The 19,801-nt window shown below is 36.1% G+C and overlaps 1 protein-coding gene across 9 annotated transcripts in view; it reads left to right on the top strand.

Moving 5' to 3' along the window:
• The window catches only part of MAGI2 (membrane associated guanylate kinase, WW and PDZ domain containing 2), a 1,339,556-nt gene that overhangs the window by 863,819 nt on the left and 455,936 nt on the right, over positions 1–19,801 (top strand). For all 9 annotated transcript variants that reach the window (XR_005982860.1, XM_041723679.1, XM_041723675.1 and 6 more), the window contains exon 5: positions 9,916–10,126. Coding sequence is in view for 8 of the 9 variants with exons in the window: in XM_041723679.1 (XP_041579613.1) it covers positions 9,916–10,126 (211 nt within the window). In the remaining variant the exon portion in view is untranslated. The remainder of the gene's footprint in view (positions 1–9,915; positions 10,127–19,801) is intronic.

Below are 19,801 nucleotides of genomic sequence, written 5' to 3'. Positions count from 1 at the left end.
TTAAATCTTTTAAAAATAAAAGTCACCCCTGAAATGTTCATTCATGTACAAGACCCTCTGGTTCAAATTTTGACTTAGAACTTCAGCTTCTAGAAGTGAAGTGAGGATCATTCTCTGACAGCCTCCTCCCCCACTAATACATGGGACCTTGGATTAGTATAAGAAACATACTTTTTGATAAGGTTACTGAGTTTTCAGGAAAGAAACAGAAATCTTCAAGCCCCACAACTTCTACTGCCATGGTCACTACCACAAATGAACAGAAACCAAAGTGGTTTCATAACAGCGATCTGTTATAAACAGACTTGAAAACCAAGGTTGCCCTGGGAATACACCGGGAGGCTAATAAGCCTTGAGCTAATACCAAATTGGGGAGCCAAGTCTCTGATTCTGCTACAAGTGCATACCCTCTGTGGTACCAAAGTATTGCCAGATTTATAGCTCAGTAGCAGCCCCCTGTGCCTAACAAAATCAAATGCAGAACTCTATAGGAAATAATACAGAACTTGAAAAAAAAACTGTGGATTATTATCTGAGAATTAGTTTTCTTCCTTTAAGTCATTTAACCCCATAACATGTCTTAACTGAGGAAGGAAAACTCAACTTATGTGAACACTTTTTAAAAATTATATGTTAAAAAATAAAATAAATAAAAAGGAAATGTTAGTTTTGTATCTCTATTATTGCATTTTAAAAAACCTAATATCTTTCAAATTCTGCAAACTTGACCACACTTTTTTCTGTCGAGAGAGACCATTTAGATGGCTTGACTGAATTAACTTTGTAATTTATTTAGTATTTTAAGTAATAGAATTCCCTGATAACAATATCTGACATTTACTGAACACCTACTATGTTCTAATAGTTTACTGCTCTAAGCAATTTCTATGCATGGCACATCTAATTCTTATAGGTAGGTAGTGTTATTATCCCCGTTGTATGGTTAAGGAAATTGAATGTTTCAATACCTTGCTCAACATCACACTGTAAAGAACAGATTCAAACCCAGGCAGTCTGACACCAGCCTTAGCAGTTATCTTCTACTGCTTCTTGTGGAGTGTTTTTGCTGTTACCTGAGAATCGCTACACAAAAAGCAAAAGAAAAATATTATTTCAAATTATTCCTATTTTCTCTTATGATGTGTAAATATTGTTCCTCAGGTTTTTTCCTGTTAAATGTTTTCTAGCCATGCTTATTTCCAAAGAAATAATATGAATATAGGAGAAAAATTATTAGATTTATTAAAATTTGTCATGTAGCCATTAGAAACATAAATCACAGAGCTCTCACAGGGTAAAACAAATTTTGGAAATTTAAATCTTATGACTGTTCAAGAAATAAAATCAACAATTTCCTGTCTAGCTTAAAAACATTATTTTTCCTCATTTTGAAGGATGGCAATTACAGAAAGCTCAACATTAACTATATGCATAGACCATGTCAAGTGAAAATATGGGTAAGGTATAAAATAGGCATTCTTCTTGAAATGGTTTTATCTTGGTTTCTGATTATTCTCTAATAAAACCGAGTAAGAACATTCAAAACCGTGGCATTCTGATTTATCCTTAGTCTTATGTCTGAAAGGCAATGTGCAGGATACAGCTAAGCCAATAAACATGTAAGCAAATGGAATGGCTATGACACATATCATTGTATATCAAAGCCTGAGACCAGACCAGAGCTATAGAATTAATGTGAGCTGGACTGAATGCAAAAATGCATACATTTAATTCTCTTCCAATTAAATGACTTTCAGTCCCTATACTATCTTTGAGTTCTTCTGAATTTCTTATGGGAAGAAGAAAAGCATTTGCTAAATCCAACAAAGCACAATTAGGGTAGGAAAGAGGAAGATTGTATTTCTTAATTCTTCACAACAGTAAAAGTGTACATAAAATATGTTTTTTATAGGTCTTCATTTATAAGAATGTACATTGTCAATGTCTGTTTTATGTCTCAACATTTCTGTAGAGTTTCTAGGAAATTCAACAGTTCTGGTCAAAGAGGAATATTTTTCATTGCTACCATTCTTTAAAAAGAGATACTCCTTCTTTATTGAAATATTCTTTGATTCTGTAGGCGAAACAAAACAAAACATGCCTTGCTCTTGTTTATAAGGCATCTAAGTGACCTAGAAATGCAAAATGGAATGCTCAAAAAAAAATGCCAGTGTTTGATAAAGTCTGTTCACTTCAGCAGCAAGCATCTTAGGAAAAAAATTACATTTACATATCCAAAAAATTCATGTTTAGATTTAACAATAGACTCACGCCGAAAAATATGTCTTGGAAGTCAAAAAGGACAATTCTACATGACTACTTCTAATCAAGAAATAGCTTCACACCGCTATAAAAGTAAAACATATGCACGTATTATTTGGCTCCCTCTTAGTCAAAATTTAAATAGTCTAGGTCTTCTCAAACCACAGATCTTACATAAATGAGATTTATGTGAGGGCATATTTGCACCCATGCTTGTCTAAGCTGAACTCCATGAGAGAAGAGGAGTGCTAACAGGAGTGGCCACCTGTACACTCATGGTTGGTATGTAAGATCTATTCTTTCCCATACTTTTATTACTAAAAATTGATTTGGGTGATACATCCAGATAATGGAATATTTTTCATTGCTAAGAAGAAGGGAGCTCTAAGCCATTAAAATACATTGGATAGACTTAAATGCATATTTATGTGAAAGAAGCCAATCTGAAAATGTCTATACCATATGACATTCTGAATAAAGCAAAACTATGGAGACAGTAAAAACATCAATGTGGTTGCCAGGAGTTAGAGAGGAGGACAGGATGAATAGGAAGAGCATGGAGGATTTTTAGAGCAGTGAAACTACTTTGTGCGATATTATAATGGTGGCTACATGTCATTATACATTTGTCCAGACCCATAAAATATATCACCCGGAATGAATCCTAATTTCATTTGTGGTCTTTGGATGATAATGATGTGTCAGTGTAAGTTCATCAGTTGTAACAAATGTATCACTTGATGGGGGTGGGCAAGGAGTCTATGGGGAATCTCTGCACCTTTCTCTTAATTTTGCTGTACACTTAAAATTTCTCAAAAATTAGAATTTTTTAAAAATCCATTCTGTTCTTAATGGGTACATTCTCAGTTACTTATACAATATTCAATGTTGTCTGATTAAAATAATAAAAATAAGCTTCATACAGAAAAAAGAGATAACTATATTAATCAAAATGTAGTAAATTTACCTTTTCCTTCTAAGCAAGGAAATTATTATGATGTAACATGAACGTTCAGTGAATTGTAAGCTGAACTCTCCTGATACACTGTGTAATTAGTTGAATTGTGCTCCTCTGCCCGCAATTTATATATTGAAGTCCACACCACCAGACTCTCAGAATGCAAACTTATTTGGAAATAGGGTCATCGTAGATGTAATTAGTTAAGATGAAGTCCTAGTAGAGTAGGGTGGGCCCCTAATCCAGTGTAACTGGTGTCCTTATAAAAAGGCGAAATTGGAACACAGATATGTACACAGTAAGAATGCCATATGAAGATTGGAGTTGTGCTGCCATAAACCAAGTAACTACCAGAAGCTAGCAGAGAGGTCTGGAATAGATCCTTCTCTAGTACCTCTGGATGGACCATGACCCTGCCAAATCCTTAATCTCGGATGTCTAGTCTCCAGAACTGTAAGCTAATACATTTCTCTTGTTTAAGCCATCCAGTTTGTGGTACTTGTTATGACAGCCCTAGCACTCATATATACCATTTCGACCACATTCTCCTTGACTGCCTCATTGACTAGCCTAGTGCCTGGAACTTAGTGGGGTCTCAACAAATATTTGATAATTTAATTAATACCACTGTCCTAGTAATAGAGGAAACATAAAGCCAGTGCCTTTTCCAGCTGAGTGCTCAATGTTGGAATTCCTCAGATAGCTCTCTTAGATATTCTTATCTCCATGTACTATATTGCCATCCTAGAAATGTGTATATAACTCTTTGGTGTCATTGAGTGTCATGTAATAAATCATTATGATGGTACTCTATATAGTTACCCAGAGTTGGGGGGGGGGGGATACTTCCTCTCTACCCATCATGTTGTCTTGCATGTCAATTAAAGTACTTGATTTGCACTCCACTGTCAGCTTAATTTATTCTGCCCAGAAGAGATGGAGTGACTTATGTGAATGACGCATCTTAGAAGGATAGCTGGGCTTGCTTGGCTCAACTCCTCTTTTTCTTACCCCTAATGTTCTGCTTTCCTTTTCTGAGAATAGGTTTTGCCCTTACATAGGAAGCCTGCCCTGCTTCCATGCTGCCTGTGGGTTCATTGGCCAGATTCTGGGTTTCACTGGAAGCCTTTGACTCTCGCCATAAACTACACCCCTAGATTAGCCTTTACAAATAGTGAATGTGCGAATGTTATGGTTGTCTATTTGTCTCACTCACTTTTTTCTCTTATTTTGTCCAGATAGAGAAAGCAGGTGCTACTTATTCCTTTCTATCAACCCAATTCACAGTAAAATTCTTTTTTTCTCCCCCATTAGATTCTTGTTAAGTATCCTGCATATCATAGGTATTAAATTCATGTTTGCTAATGTGATGATTGATCCATTTAAATAAGACTAAAGGAAGGAATGAATCAACAAGTGTTAGACGAACTGAGAGGTCTTGGCACCATATCTCTGGCACGACAATAAATATAGACATCTCCAAAGACTCTAGACTTTAGTCAAAGAAAAAAGTATATTTGTTCACAGCTAAGCTTCTTTTTTTAATTTTATGTATTCATGAGAGAAATAGGCAGAGGGAGAAGCAGGCTCCCTGCAGGGAGCCCAGTGCAGGACTCAATCATGACCTGAGTCAAAGGCAGATGCTCAACTACTGAGCCATCCAGGCATCTGTCTCATACCTAAGCTTCTTGAATGAATTTTCTGTCAGCATATTATGTATTTTTTCTTTTCATTCATTCTTTAATCCATTCCAACCTGGCTTCTGGACCCACCATTCCACTATAACTGCTACCATAACTGGTAACCAATGTCACCAGTGACCTCCATATCATTAATTTCAATAGATTTTATGCCCTTATTTTGCTGGACTATTTAGAAGCTTTGGGCAAAGGTAATAAGTTTCCTCCTCATTGCCCTCTGCTCAGCTTTTATGGCATGAGGATTGACTGGTTTTCCTGTTACTTCCCTGGCTGCTCTTTTCTGATCATCTTCTCACTGTTAAATGTGAAAATTCCTCAGACAGCTGCTCTAAGGAGCCTAGTTTCCACTCGCTACACTGTCTCTCTAGGCAATTTCATCCACTCCTCTGGCTTAGATTATAGTATAGTCTAGCCATGTACTGTTGTCTCTAAAATTGATTCTCTCTAGCCAAGAACTCTGACATGACATCTCCATTGTGAGTTTGAAGTGGAACTCTGTCTCTGTGTACCCAAAACTATACCCATACTCTCCCCAACTCCCTGCACGGTCCTGCTCCTTTTCTCCTATTTCTCATCTCAGTGAATAGCTTTGCTGCTCACCGGGTTTACCAGGATATCTAAATGTTTTTTCAGTCCATTTCTTTCAATGCCCCTGCCACCATCATCTTTTGTCTAGAACAGACAAATAACTTCCTACTGATCTCTAAATATCTTCTCTTGCCATTCTCAAACCCCCAGAATAGTTAAGGGAATCTTTGTAGTGAATGAAAATCTAATCATATTATCTTCTTGATTTTTTTTTAAGATTTTATCCATTTATTCATGAGAGACAGACAGAAAGAGAGAGAGGGAGAGAGAGAGAAGCAGAGACACAGGCAGAGGGAGAAGCAGGCTCCATGTAGGGAACCTGATGTGGGACTCGATCCTGGGTCTCCAGGATCAGGCCCTGGGCCAAAGGCAGGCACCAAACCGCTGAGCCACCCAGGGATCCTATATTCTTGGTTAAGATAAATCAATGCCTTCTCATTACTTTTAGGTTACAGTCTCAAATTCTGAGCGTGCTTTCTAAGGCCTTGCCTAATTCAGTCCTTGCTTATCTATTTTTTCTCTATTACCTTCCTCTGAAAAAAGTCTCTTGATTTCTCTTTCAAGTATCAGGTTGACAGCACACTATGAAAAAAATGTATATGCATAAGATCCCAGCTTTCATTGGGAAAGCATTCATCACACTTAAACTTGTTTAAAGACTACACATCCTGACATATTTTGAGGTCCACAAGACCAGGGGTCATGCCTCTCTTGTTCATTCTTCTGTTCTTAGTCTCTGATAATTGAGTGCTTAATAAATATTTATTAAATGAATATTGAATGAATGAATATTTCAGAATATGACCTTGCATTTTAACTTTTCAAATGCAACATAACATCTGGAATAACCTGAGAACAGTGTTTTTTGTGTATTGGTAATTACATGTAATAAGATTCAGCAATGAGAATCTAAAGAGAGCACGGGTACCTTTTCTTGCTGCTTCTTTCCTACACATTTACAAAGGTCAATTTTCTATGAGGAATCTGCTGGAAGACTATATCAGCAAGGGGCCATATTCTTTTAATAAAGTGTTCTTTTTAAGGGCAAAACTGTGAAAGCTTGTAATGTGTTCTTGTGCTTCCTAATTCCTAAAGATACCTTAATATGGCCTCTGAGATTGATGCATAGAGGGAAAACTAAGCAATTGATCTAAGCAATTGATTAAAAAAAAAGATAGAATTCTTTAATTAACTCATTGTAAATTACTGTTACTAATTTTTAAAGTCATAAAATAATTGATAGCCAATGAATGCAAATATACATAAAGAAAACTTCTTCCACTCCCATTTAATGTACTATACTTAAGCAATCAAAGTTGACAATCTATTGTGCATCTTCCAAACTGTTTTCATGCTTATATATTATACACAAAATTGTATGCATATAACTAAGAGAACTTGTGTTCATTTGTTTTTAAAAAGCAGAATAAACGATATATGTTCTCTACAACTCGGATTGCTCTTTGAATAATTCCACCTCAATAGATACACATTTAATTCATTGTTTTAAACTATGGTTTTCCACAATTTTCTTAATCATAATTATCATTGATAAGCATTCAAACGATTTTCAGGGCTTTATTACTAGACATACCCCACTATTGTTATACGTGTATTCTTACTCCACACTACTTTTATTTTTGGAGGATACCATCTCAAAGTGGGATTACTGAGTCAAAGAATATGCGTATGTTTATATATATTTTTTAATGTTGATAGCTATTGATTATGTTCTCAAATGATTGTAGAATTTCATATTTTTAAATCAGCTGTCCTGTCTTCACATTGGCATCTGTCAGTAGTACTCTCCTTCTAGTTTTGGGGTTAAGCTGTCTCTACGACACCTTCCACTGTGAGGAAGCCAGTGTTTCTCTAGTTTTAGTTACTTTCCAACTTTCCCACTGGGCCATACTTAGACTTTCAGATGACAAACATACCCCAGGGGAGTCCTTGAAGTGGTATTTGTCAAACTTTTAAAAATATTTTATTTATTTATTTTAGATAGCGTGAATAGGGAGAGGGGCAGAGAGACAGAGGGAGAGGAAATCAAGCAGACTCTACACTGAGTTCAGAGCCCGACCAGGACTCAATCTCACAACTCTGAGATCATGACCTGAGCTGAACCAAGGGTTTGGATGCTTAACCGACTGAGCTACTCAGTTGCCCCCTTACCCACAATCTATTTGTTCTGACTTTCCAGTGGAGATTTGGGGCTACTCTGCAGAAAACATTTCTCCCAAAGTTTTAAACTAAAGTAATTCATGGGTTTCCTCTCCTTTTGGCTCCCTTCACCTTTTCCTTGGCTTCCCTTTTCTTACCATGGCCACATACATCATACTCCAGACCAAAACCTAAAGATAGTGGTGCTGAATCTCTGAATGAACCAAGGAGTGTCTTAAACTGGAACATTTCCTCCTTTGAATTTCTTTCCCAATCCCACCATCTTACCTTGCAGGAACTTATTCTGCATTATGTCTTTCTTTTTATTTACCCTGAAAATGTTCATTTTTCTAGATGGTACCCACTCTACTCTTTGCCAACAAATAAGACTCATGGTCTATGTTTAGTGACAGAAAAGCTAAATGGGAACAAAAAGAAATTCTGAATAGCTCAGAGAGAATATGCATGATAGGATATTTCAAAAATATCCCCATTATGCAATTACACGCATACCTTGACCAAAATACTTAATCCCAAAAATCTAATCCCATGAAAAGGTAGCCTTTAAAATCATCTTCTTTACCCACTCCCTGTCGTACCCCTATTAGGTCTTTAAAATGTCCTTATTTCCCTGCCTTTTCTCTACTCTTTAGAACCTGAGTTTAACCAAGATACAGCTTAAAACTCATGCTGGTATTAGATTTTCCATAGAATTTTCCAAGAAAATTCCAAGAATTTTCTTGTCTTTCAAGATTTTGTCTTTAACACATATTATATATTTCCAGAAATGTGATCATCCTCCATTGACATTTAGGTATATGATCCAGAATTTGCCTCTTCTTAGTTTTTATTTTACCCCATTTCTCTCCCTGTTTTGTTTTATCTGCTCTGATTCAACAATCTGTGAAAGGGTTAGAGTAAGTCCTCAAATGTTGTCCTCAGGTAGGATGCATGGAAAGTATGTATTCAGAACTTCTGTTGTTTAAAATGACTTTCTTTTGCCTAGATAGAGGAGTAAAATTTGGGTAGACTTAAGTTCTTGAGTCGCTGTACTTTTTTTTTATTCTCAAGTTACTATAGATGTTACCTTATTGTCTTTGAGGTTAGTGTATCACAGATGAAAGATTTCATGTTCTTTTGTTCCTCTTTTCTTTGTAAGTAATCATGTTTCTTCAGTGCAGGAGCCTCTAAAGTTGCTTTTTTAACATCGGAGTTTGGAAATTTCACCTAGCTGTGTTTAGGAGTCTATATGCTTCATTAATCTGGCGTCAGATTCAGTGATCCATTTCAGTCTGCAAACTCAAGTGTTTCTTCATATAGGTAAATTTTCTTCTACTTTTTTGTTGTTGAGTTACTATTTCTTCTCTATGTGTTTCTTTTGCTCACTCTGGAGCTCATGCTATTACATTTTGGAACCCTTGGGTCTGTCCTCCAAGCCTGTTACCTTTACTCTTAAAATATGTATCTTTTTTTTTAGGTTTTAGTCTGTTGTATTAGATTTCTATTATTATTATAACAAATGACCATAAACTTAGTGGCTTAAAACATTGCAAATTTACTGTCTTACAGTTCTGTAGGTTAGAAGTTTGACATGAGACTGACCTGGCTGAAATAAAGTATCAACAGGACTATGTTCCTTTCTAGAGGCTTAATTCTCTAGAAGAGAATCCATACACTAGCCTTTTCAGCTTCTAGAGGCCATCCACATTTCTTGGCTTGTGTTTGATCGGTCCTCTTCTTCTATCTTCAAAGCCAGCAACATTGCATCTCTTTGGCCATTCTTTAGTGGCACATCTCCCTCTCACCATCCTCTTCTGCCTTCCTACTACACTTTTAAGAACCCTTGTCATTACAATGAGCCTACCTGAATAACTGAAGATAACCTCCCAATCTCAAGGACCTTAATTTAATCAGATCTGAAAATTCTCTTTCACCATGTAAGGTAACATTGAGATGTTTGAGGAAGTAGGACATGGACAAGTTTAGGGAGTCATTATTCTGCCTACCACACCTGTGTTGTGAAATGGCCCTAAAATTCAGTAATCAGCAATAATTAGATGAAAGGTAGACAAGAATGATGAATAAAAGGGAAATTCAAGTAGGCCTAGAGATAATTTTCAGAGCTATTTGCAATTATGCTTTTCTTGTTAGCCTTCATAGAGCTTATACCCTAATACGTCATATTCCACACTCATTGAGAAGTTCCTGTGGCTAGAATGACTAATGGCATGCTTTGTTCTTTTGTAGAATCCAGTGAACATGAAGACAAGAGTGCAGGTGCCTCAGGGGAGACACCCTCCCAGCCTTATCCTGCACCAGTGTATAGTCAGCCTGAGGAGCTGAAGGAGCAGATGGATGATGCAAAACCAACTAAACCTGAAGAGAATGAGGAGTCAGACCCATTGCCTGATAACTGGGAAATGGCCTATACAGAGAAGGGTGAAGTCTACTTCATTGAGTAAGTTTCACACATTTCTTTGGATATTGCCACAAAGATCATGGCAGCATATAAGTGATGCCACACATAGAGATGTGGTCATAATAAAATGCTGAATTTTATTGTTCCTGGTATTAGCATCCTTCTTTGTTAGAGAATAGTGGATAGTGCCTTAATACAATTAGATTATAGCTATAAATCAAAGAATGAATTAAACAATTGCACTGTAAAATTTGTTACAATTGTGACTAAAAAGGCAAATCTCTATGTGATGTTATTACTGAGTTGGAAATAATCTACCTATCACGGGAAATGCTTACTCTACTCTTTCAAGACCTCCGTATAGTCCAAATGAGATAATCCCATCTTTTAAGTAAGATTGCTAGAAACCTTTACCATCATGTTCAGTGACACAGCCATTTAGAGCAAAATACTTACTTGTCACAAAAGGCAACATTTTAAGTATTTCACCCAGAGGTCATATGTCAATAAAATCATTTAGTTTTGTATCATGTAACTATAAATCACACTCATTTTTATTAATTTCATTCTATTTTTTTGCTTACCATTTTTATGACTGGCCAAGAAAACTGAAGTGCTAATCTTGAACTCCCTGGTGATAATGACTCAACCTAATCTTTTATTGCCTTTTGGACTTTTTTTTTTTCCCCAAACCGACTTTTAATATATTTTATTAACAATTCTATTTTCCCTTTCCTTATTTTCCAAGAGTAGAACCACTTTAAAAAACAAAACAAAACAAAAAACCAAGGTCCTAAGTGAGAGATCTCAGCACAAAATTAAATTGTTAGCATGCATAAGACAATCAAACTATTCATTAGGAAGAATAAAAACCAAAAAAAAAAATTGTAATGAACAACACTTATTCCCACAAACAAGACTCAAACAGAAAAATTAATAGAATCTGAAGTTTTCAGTGCTGACAGTAGATAAAAATATGTAACCTCTGATTATTCAAGAAAAAATATTAAAAGTAGATTTCCTTCCCCAACCTGGAGTGATTTGGGACTTAGATCTCCATAGGCAGAACTCAGTTGTGAAATTGAAATGTTACCACATGCCAATATTTAATTCTCATGTGAAGGTGGGAACTTTGATACATGTGGCCAAGGGAATATATAATGAGGTAATTACTTGGTGCTCTGCTTGACTCCAACACGGGATGAGAAATACAGTGTTTTGCAGAAAATGAATCTCTACCACTCACCTTTTGACAGATACTGTAAATTTAAAAAAAGAATAAATATCTCTTGCATTGTTTTTTATTGCTATAATCAATGACCCAAAGAAGTCTTTTACCAATTAATTGGAAAAGAAGAAGCCATATGGAGTTTTTTAAATGCCAAAAAAGTATTTAAATCTAAAAACGTTACTTTGTTATTGATAAGTACAGCATGGGGCCACTCAAAGTATAAACCTTACAGGTGAGTTCATACGTTGGTGTTCAGGAAAATTGATATCCAGAAGAAGGAGACTGATAGTATATACATTTTTATTTATATAACACAGGAGGAGTAAGGGCATGTGGAAATAATAAAACCAACATGACAAGTTGATTAAAGAGCTGTTTCCTTGTAAGGTTTCTAATAATGCAATTATAAAAATCTTTGTGATTACAAAATAATATTTTCTCCTTTAAATAGTGTCAGATTTTGTGATTGTGAAGAAGAGGGACTTTGAAAGATGATGTTGTGCTCATGGTATGTAGTAAGTGATGAGGCTCTGCAAGATATGAGAGAATGTACCAAAATGATTTTGTTAATACTCGACTGAATTCAAAGATTCATAAGATTTCGTACCTGTTCTCAAGTTTATAGTTGAGATTTATTGTTCAAGTTGGGGAAGAGAGACATATAATTATAAACAATCAGTAAACAACTAATTTCTGAGTTTTATGATACTATTTGGAGAAGGATATGCTTAGCACAGACTTAAGTAATAAAAGGAGGCGCCATTGGGAATATGCGGTCATGCACACTTGGCAATGTGTAGACACAGGTGCTTTCAAAGACCCAGTCACTGGGCTTATCAGGGATAGTGAGAAGACCCTCTGACCCTACCAGACAATAGGTATTTAATGGTGAATCCTGTGAAATGATTGCTCTGTTTCCATTTTGCTAGATCATTAGTGCTTTTTTGCAAGACAGGCTTTCTGTTACTTCAGGGAAGAATTAATGAGCAGAGGAACAGAGATAAGTGGAAGTGGAAAATTAAGATACAAGAGAGGATATAACTTCATTCTGGCAAGAAAGCTGACGCTGGGGAGACTCACCCAGAGTTTTGGAAAATGAAGCAGCCTCGAGTTAAGGCTGAAGTGGGAGTGTGATGGGAAGGAGTTTCCTGTAGAAGGCAGGTGTGAATGCCCTACTTAAGGAGATTCCTCCACAGAATGGCGGCACCTCTCACCCCACCCTTCACCCTGGACCAGTTCGAGCCCCATCTTTTCTTTCTTGAAGAAGTCACCTTTGAATCCCATTCTCAGTGTGATGAGCTCACGTATCAGACTAGGCAGGAATCAGCGTCTTCTTCATCTGGTGCTTCATTTCCACACTATGGACATGTGCCTTGTGGTTTCCTTTCTCTTTGCCTGTATTTCACTCTGCTTTACTTTTCCCTCCAATTTTGCTGATTCTCTCCTGACTTTCACTGTTTTGCCTGGAATACTTCTTCCCTTCTAACCGTGTGCGACAAAATCAGAACTTCAACCCACTGTCATTGACCTGTGGGTAACTTTGCTGTTGATATCACAATGAATTCTTTTTTTTAAGATTTTATTTATTTATTCATGGGAGACACAGAGGGAGAGAGACAGAGATACAGGCAGAAGGAGAAGCAGGCTCCATACAGGGAGCCTGATGCAGGACTTGATCCCAGGACCCCAGGATCATACCCTGAGCCAAAGGCAGAGCTCAACCACTGAGCCACCCAGGCGGCCCACAATGAATCCTTTTGTGAATAGAAAAGGCCCTTGGAAACAGTCTGTTAGAGCAGGAATGTGACAGGAAAGGGATCATGGTGGGGCAATACGAACTTTCTTGGGGACTAAGCAATGACGGGCCCCGGAATTTCTAGCCAAGAAACTTAGAAAACAAGTAGTACTTGTCATATAAAAGTTTGCAGTCATGAAGCAAAGTCAAGGTAAAGAAAGAAGACAAAAAGACCAGTAGAGTAAATTAAAAGACAGATAAAAGAGATGGAGGAGAAGATAGACGTGTGAAGTAAGGAGAGCTGGCGTCAGTGAGAACTTCCCTCTGGTACAAATATTGTGAGAGTCACTTATAGTAATAGAAGTCTCCCCTGGTAGGCAACAGCCCTCATTACACTTCACTGATTTCTGTCTCCTGTGAAGCAAAGATTTTGGTAAAACAGAAGCAAGTGAAACCAAGGAGAGGGGCCCCGTGGTTCTGTTTATAAAATCTAAATACATGAATATAAATATCTATTTATTTACATTTATATACATACACATTTTTGGATGGAAGAGAGGAATTCCTCCTTGGTGAAATGTGAGCTCAGATATATCTTTTTTTTTTTAATTATATATACTGTGGGTTTTGAATTAAGATAACAAGTAATTCCATTTTTTGTCTTCTGTGCAGTAATATTTTAAAATATTTATTGATTTGTTCAGTATTGCAAAATACTTTATATGTCTCCATACTTAACAAGTTCTGCATTTAGAATATGAGGGATTTTCTCGTTTTCAGTACCAGAACACATGGGTCAACTATATTTCCCACTTTTCAGAACTGCATCCTTTGATGAATGAAAAGCAGATTCCTTTGATCATTAACAGTGGTATTTAATGAGAAAAGTGAATACCTGAGAAAGCATTTTTAACCAATGGAATTTTAAATTGTGCATGAATGTTCTCTTCTAAACACGCTTTAAAGCATTAATAATGTCTTATGTTTAGCAGTTTTCATAAGGCTTTGAAATGAATAATATTGTTTAAAAGCAGTAATTTCCTTAATTCATAACATCATCCTCATTAATAATGTCTTCTAGTATTTACATATTAAATAATTAATATGTACACTCATGATACATATTATTGATACATTCAAACTAGTAATAATAATTATGACATACTGAGTGCCTACTTTGTTCAGGCTGTGTTCAGGTTAGACAATAATAGCTACTTTCTTAAGCACTTACACTGTGCTCACTTGGGAAGCTGAGGCTTGTGGAGGTAAGTCACTTGCCCGTGACCATATAACCAAGAATTCACAAAGCCAAGATGCTTTGATGCCATTTACTCAACTCATCTTTATAGGACACATGCCATGTGCAAGACACCATGTTAAATGCTGGGCATACAGTATTCAACAAAGCTGAAGAATCATACTGTCATGGGACACAGACTTTCTCCAGGGTCCTTGCTTTCAGTCATTTTGCGATAGTGCCTACATTACATATATTATGTTGTAACTATCTTGTGAGCATTTGATACACCCGATTTCATAGATGAGATTTTAAGGGATCCTTGGACTAATTAACATTTATTATTATTATTATTATTCATGAGAGACACACAGAGAGAAAAAGGCAGAGACGCAGGCAGAGGGAGAAGCAGGCTCCATGCAGGGAGCCCAATGTGGGACTTGATCCTTGGTCTCCGGGATCACGCCCTGGGCTGAAGGCAGCACTAAACCGCTGAGCCACCCAGGCTGCCCCAACATTCTTTTTTTTTTTTAAGATTTTATTTATTTATTTGAGTAAGAGAGAGAGGGGAGAGCCCAGATGGAGAGGGAGAAGGAGAAGCAGACTTCCCACTGAACAGGGAGCCCCACGTGGGGCTCCATCCAGGACCCTCATCACGACTGACCAGAGCCAAAGGCAGAGGCTTAATCAACTGAGCCACTCAGAGGCCCTGACAAATTAACATTCTTAAAGTCTCATAGTTCATGACCTTGCAAAGCCATTGCCATTATCCCATACTACCTCCACTATATAAATAAACATTGGCTAAAATAAAAGTAAACTTTCATATTACAAACAGTGTTTGTTTCTAAGTTTTTCAGTCAGAAAGCCACTATTCCAGAGGCTAAATGTTCCATAAAGCAGAGCTGCCATAGGGTTAATCTGTATTGACATGCTTTGGGAATCCTATTAAATTCCCTCTTTGTATGGGAGTCAGTTTAGTTAGTGACATAAAAGAGACTGCTTATTCCTTTGGCAAAAAACAAAATGACAACAAGAACCTATTTGTTTACTACCATCTTCCTGAATGGCAGTGGGCGCTGTGTCATCTTAAATAATAGATTTTTTAAAGCAGACTTTTGAAACTGAAAATCACTTCTGTGAAAAATGTCATGGCTCTACATGGTTTCCTAAATCGTTGTCCGGGCTGAATTTGCTTTTAAGTTATCAGAAAGACACACATATAATCTGTTTCCTCTTGTGTTGCCATTTCTGTATCTCCTTAAGTTTAAGTAAATCACTAATTACCATTTCAAACAAAGCCACATTTTTTTTTATTAAAGAGTAGACATAATACTTGGGAAATTTATTGGAAAGAGAAGTAAAATCAATTATTTGGTATGAAGCAACCCCAGCTTTCTCATTCAAAGATTGGTATATCCCCGCCAGTCACAAAATATGATCTGTGCTTACTCTCTGTAATTCGTATTACAACACAGTAGATATATTGAATTTTTTTCATGTTCTTTTTTTCCTGTGCCTGTGCAAGACTCCATTGCAATCCCCAGACATAAAGTAATCTGTTTTAAACAAAACAGCATGCAATTCACACTCAAGATATTCCAAACACTATTTATAATAAAACTTTCTTAAAAATGTTTCTAAACATATGAAAGATAATATAATGGAAAACTTACATAATTCACTTAGTTAATAACATTTTTAGGAATATTGTTTAGAAAACAATCACTATAGAAGAATAACTTTTCATGTAGATTGCCAATGTATAAATAGTAAAACTGTGAAAGAATGAAGTCTTGAAAGAAAAAGTTCCCACTGTTCATCATCAGTATATCTATCTAGTCATTGCCTTTAATCTTCTTTTTGGAAAGATGATATAAAAGGGGGAGAAAGTTTTCTGCAAAATGATGTAACCATCCTGAAGATTTTATTGACAATAATCTAAAATGTATACAATATAAAACGTGAATTTATATACTTTTAAGAACTAATGTTTAAGGGCAGCTGGCTGGCTTAGTTGGTAGAGTATGCGACTCTTGATCATGAGTTTGAGTCCCATTTTGGATATAGAGATGAGTTAAAAAGAGATAGAGAACTAGCATTTATTTTTTAAATTCTGTAGGATGTAGTCACAATCTCTGATTATTGTCTCTGAACCTATATGACCATTGCTAGTGAAACTTTAACATCCAAACAAATTTTGAATTGCCCAATAGACTCTAAAATATTTACTTGGACCTTGTTTACCTGGTTCAAAAGATTATGTTTCTTGAAGTCAAACATCATTGACTTTAATCTCTTATTATTGTTCTGATGCATTTCCCAGATGAAAATACATTTTAACTGTCAATTCAAGACTAAGATTAAGAATTGGCTTTGAAGGAGGACTTTTTTTTTACATTTGTTTTTGTTTAAATTCAATTTGCAACATATAGTATAACACCCAGTGCTCATCCCATCAAGTGCCCTTGTAGGAGGACTCTTTAAATTTAATGCATTTTTCATTGTTTTAAGTCTGTTACTATTTTTAGAGAAAATGCAGTGAGGAAATGTGTATGATAATAAAATTTCTTTTTTTGATAATAAAAATTTCTTGTTCTACTAATAAAAATTTAGTTGGTGAGATATGATCTAATACTTGTGCTGTATTAAAAGCATTATATTCATCTAGATGGTAGTATAAAAGTAAAGGAGAAGAAGGAAAAGGAAACAGAAAGAAAAGGAAACAGAAAGAAAAGACTTATGTCTTAGGATTAGGCTTGAATTGGATCGCCCTTGAGGATCCACTTATGTATACCTAAGAAACTAATAAGGGATTTATACCCTGACTGGGAAAACATAGAACAATGAAAAAATGGAAGGGAGGATAGAGTGTGTCATGATCTACATGAAAATCCTCCACTTGTGGGGCACCTGTGTGGTTCAGTCAGTTGAGTAGCGGCTTTTGGTTTCAGCTCAGGTCATGATCATGGGGTTCTGGGATCAAGCCCTATGTCAGCAGGAACTCTGCCTCAAAGTTTCTCTCTTCCCCTCTCCCTCTGCCCCCTCCTGCTCCTTATACTCTCTCTCTCTCTCTAAAGTAAATAAATAAATCTTTAAAAAAATGTTCCACCACTTGATAGCAATTTTATTAACCTAATTCCTTAGTATTGCTTCTAAGACCTAATATTTATATGGAGATTTTGTAAATCATGAATTTTAAGACTTTACCCAGGTTGATTTCTGGGATATTTAAAATGATTTGATAGTTATCTAGTTGTATTCTATGGACAGATGAGGCTGAGGTCCTCCTACTGTGCCAGCATCTTAGCTCCCCCTGGGAAAATATTCAGATTTAAATGAAGAACATTTGATTCAAAAGTGATCTGGATGGAAAATTCAAGTTTATAAGGAAAAAAAATGTTTCCAGTGATGCTATCCATACCTCAATCACAGTGTCCTCTCTTTCATCTCTATGAGCCTGCAATTTAATATAATACCTACTAAGTACAAGGCATTCAACACAAAGGAATTTGTTGTGATTACTCTCCTCAAACGGGAGATAAATGTCTCTATTTCCAAACTATTGACAAAGGCTCTGAGAAAAAGATCTTTGATTATTCTCTGAGGGAGCAAAATAAAGCAACTCAGTATGAAAAACAAGTGTTAGGTTTAGTATGCCTCTGGTTTCAGAGCTTAAGAAACTTGAACTTGGAAATCAGATGTAACTGTGTTTAATGCCAGCCCTTTCACTTTCACGCACTAGCTGTGTAACCTTGGGCAAGTTACTCACCTTCTCTGAACCTTTGTTTCTCCCGTAAAACAGAATTAAAAATCTATAGCCACAGAGGCTCATTAGCATTAAGTGAGGTGATGCATATGAAGGTTCTAGCATAGCCCCTGACAGAGTCAACCATCAGGAAATGTTACGAGATAATGAGAATAACTTTGCAATGGTATGCCATAATGTCAGCAGCTTTTCCTGTCGAAGTGAAGAATTTTCTATGTGAGCAGAATGTTTCTCCAGGAAGATAAGATGTTATTATTTAACCTGCAGCTTTTGTCAGTTGGGCAAAGGTTAAACTTACAAAAAAAAACATAGAAATTTCTAATTCATTATAAGTCAGCCTATCATGTCTTCAAGGCCATTCTGTTATGAATTTAAACTACTATTGCAGAGTTAAATGAAATTTCACTTCTGGTTTTTTCCAGTCCTCCAGATAGATTCATTATACAGTTTAACATCGGGGAAGAGTTTGGATAAACCACTTTTAAGGTTTTTATCCAGATTTTTAAATCTGAGATTGATTGAACCTGAATAGCTACTGACTTCACTCCACTTGATCTCTCACTTTTCATGATCATCACATTAACTTTATCCATAGGAATACATACAGCAGTAGACTACTATGATTTAGCCTTCCTAGAAAACATTTATTCCATTCTCCAGCTAAGGGAAAAAATTTCTTTGCAAATTCAGCATATATGTGTGTATGTGTCTCTGTTTAAGAAACTAGTATCAATATAAGATCATATAGCATTAGCCTCTTAACCTTCCTGTCATTTGTGTACACACCATTTGTTTAGATCCAGAAAACTGATGCTTTATTTAAATCTACTTTAGCAGTGGAAGTAAAAGGAAATCACATCCTCAAACTTGAGGAAAAGTGCTATGTAGATTGTGAAAAATCCCTCAACGATTCCATTTTGTACACAGTTTCCTGTCCAGTGTTTAATCCTATTTTCAAAGGTAATTGTCGAGGTTAAAAATATATAATTTAAGGGAAATGGAAAAGCCACTTGGTCCGTTGTCTCCCAATGCATTAAAAATATCCCCTTTGTAATCCTGGAGAAGTATGCAAATTATAAGGCTGGGGAGAACCACTATTGAAAAATACTGTACTGTATCTTCATGTGATGTTTAAGACTAAGTACTACCCACATTTCTTTCAGAATCATTTCAGAGGATCAGCTAAAAATGCTGTTAACCATAAGAGACTCCATCTGCCAAAGTGTATTAAAGTGACATACCATTAATGCTAGTTCAACCTAAAAAACAATCATCCTGTAATGAAATGCTTTATATAAACTCAGGAAAGCTAGGAGACTCACAGTTCTCTATGAAATTAGCCGGTATTTGAGACCAATGGTGGAATGATATGGAAATGGTAATTTGACTCCCTGTAATGGCTTAGTAATGGCCCCTCACCTCTTAGTCCTAGATGTGTTTGCTTTTGTGAATATGTCTAAAAGACCTAGAAATAAATGACTTTTCTCCAAAATGAAGGAAGGATTTTGAAGAAGCAGTTGTACTTAAAAAGTTGGGAAATATATTTTCCTTGCTCACTCCCCAACATTTCTCCCTAACACATAAAAACGTAGACATGAACATGCCTTACACACAAATGCACCTGCGCATGTATGCGCATGCACACTTCGTAATGAAGTCACGTCTATTAAAAAAATTTTTAAAGATTTTATTTATTTATTCATGAGAGACACAGAGAGAGAGAGGTAGAGACACAGGCAGAG

The sequence above is a fragment of the Vulpes lagopus genome, chromosome 11 (genome assembly GCF_018345385.1).
Source record: "Vulpes lagopus strain Blue_001 chromosome 11, ASM1834538v1, whole genome shotgun sequence".
In the NCBI taxonomy this organism is placed as follows: Eukaryota; Metazoa; Chordata; class Mammalia; order Carnivora; family Canidae; genus Vulpes; species Vulpes lagopus.
The sequence above is the reverse complement of the archived record's forward strand: the minus strand, read 5'-3'. Positions and strand labels throughout refer to the sequence as shown.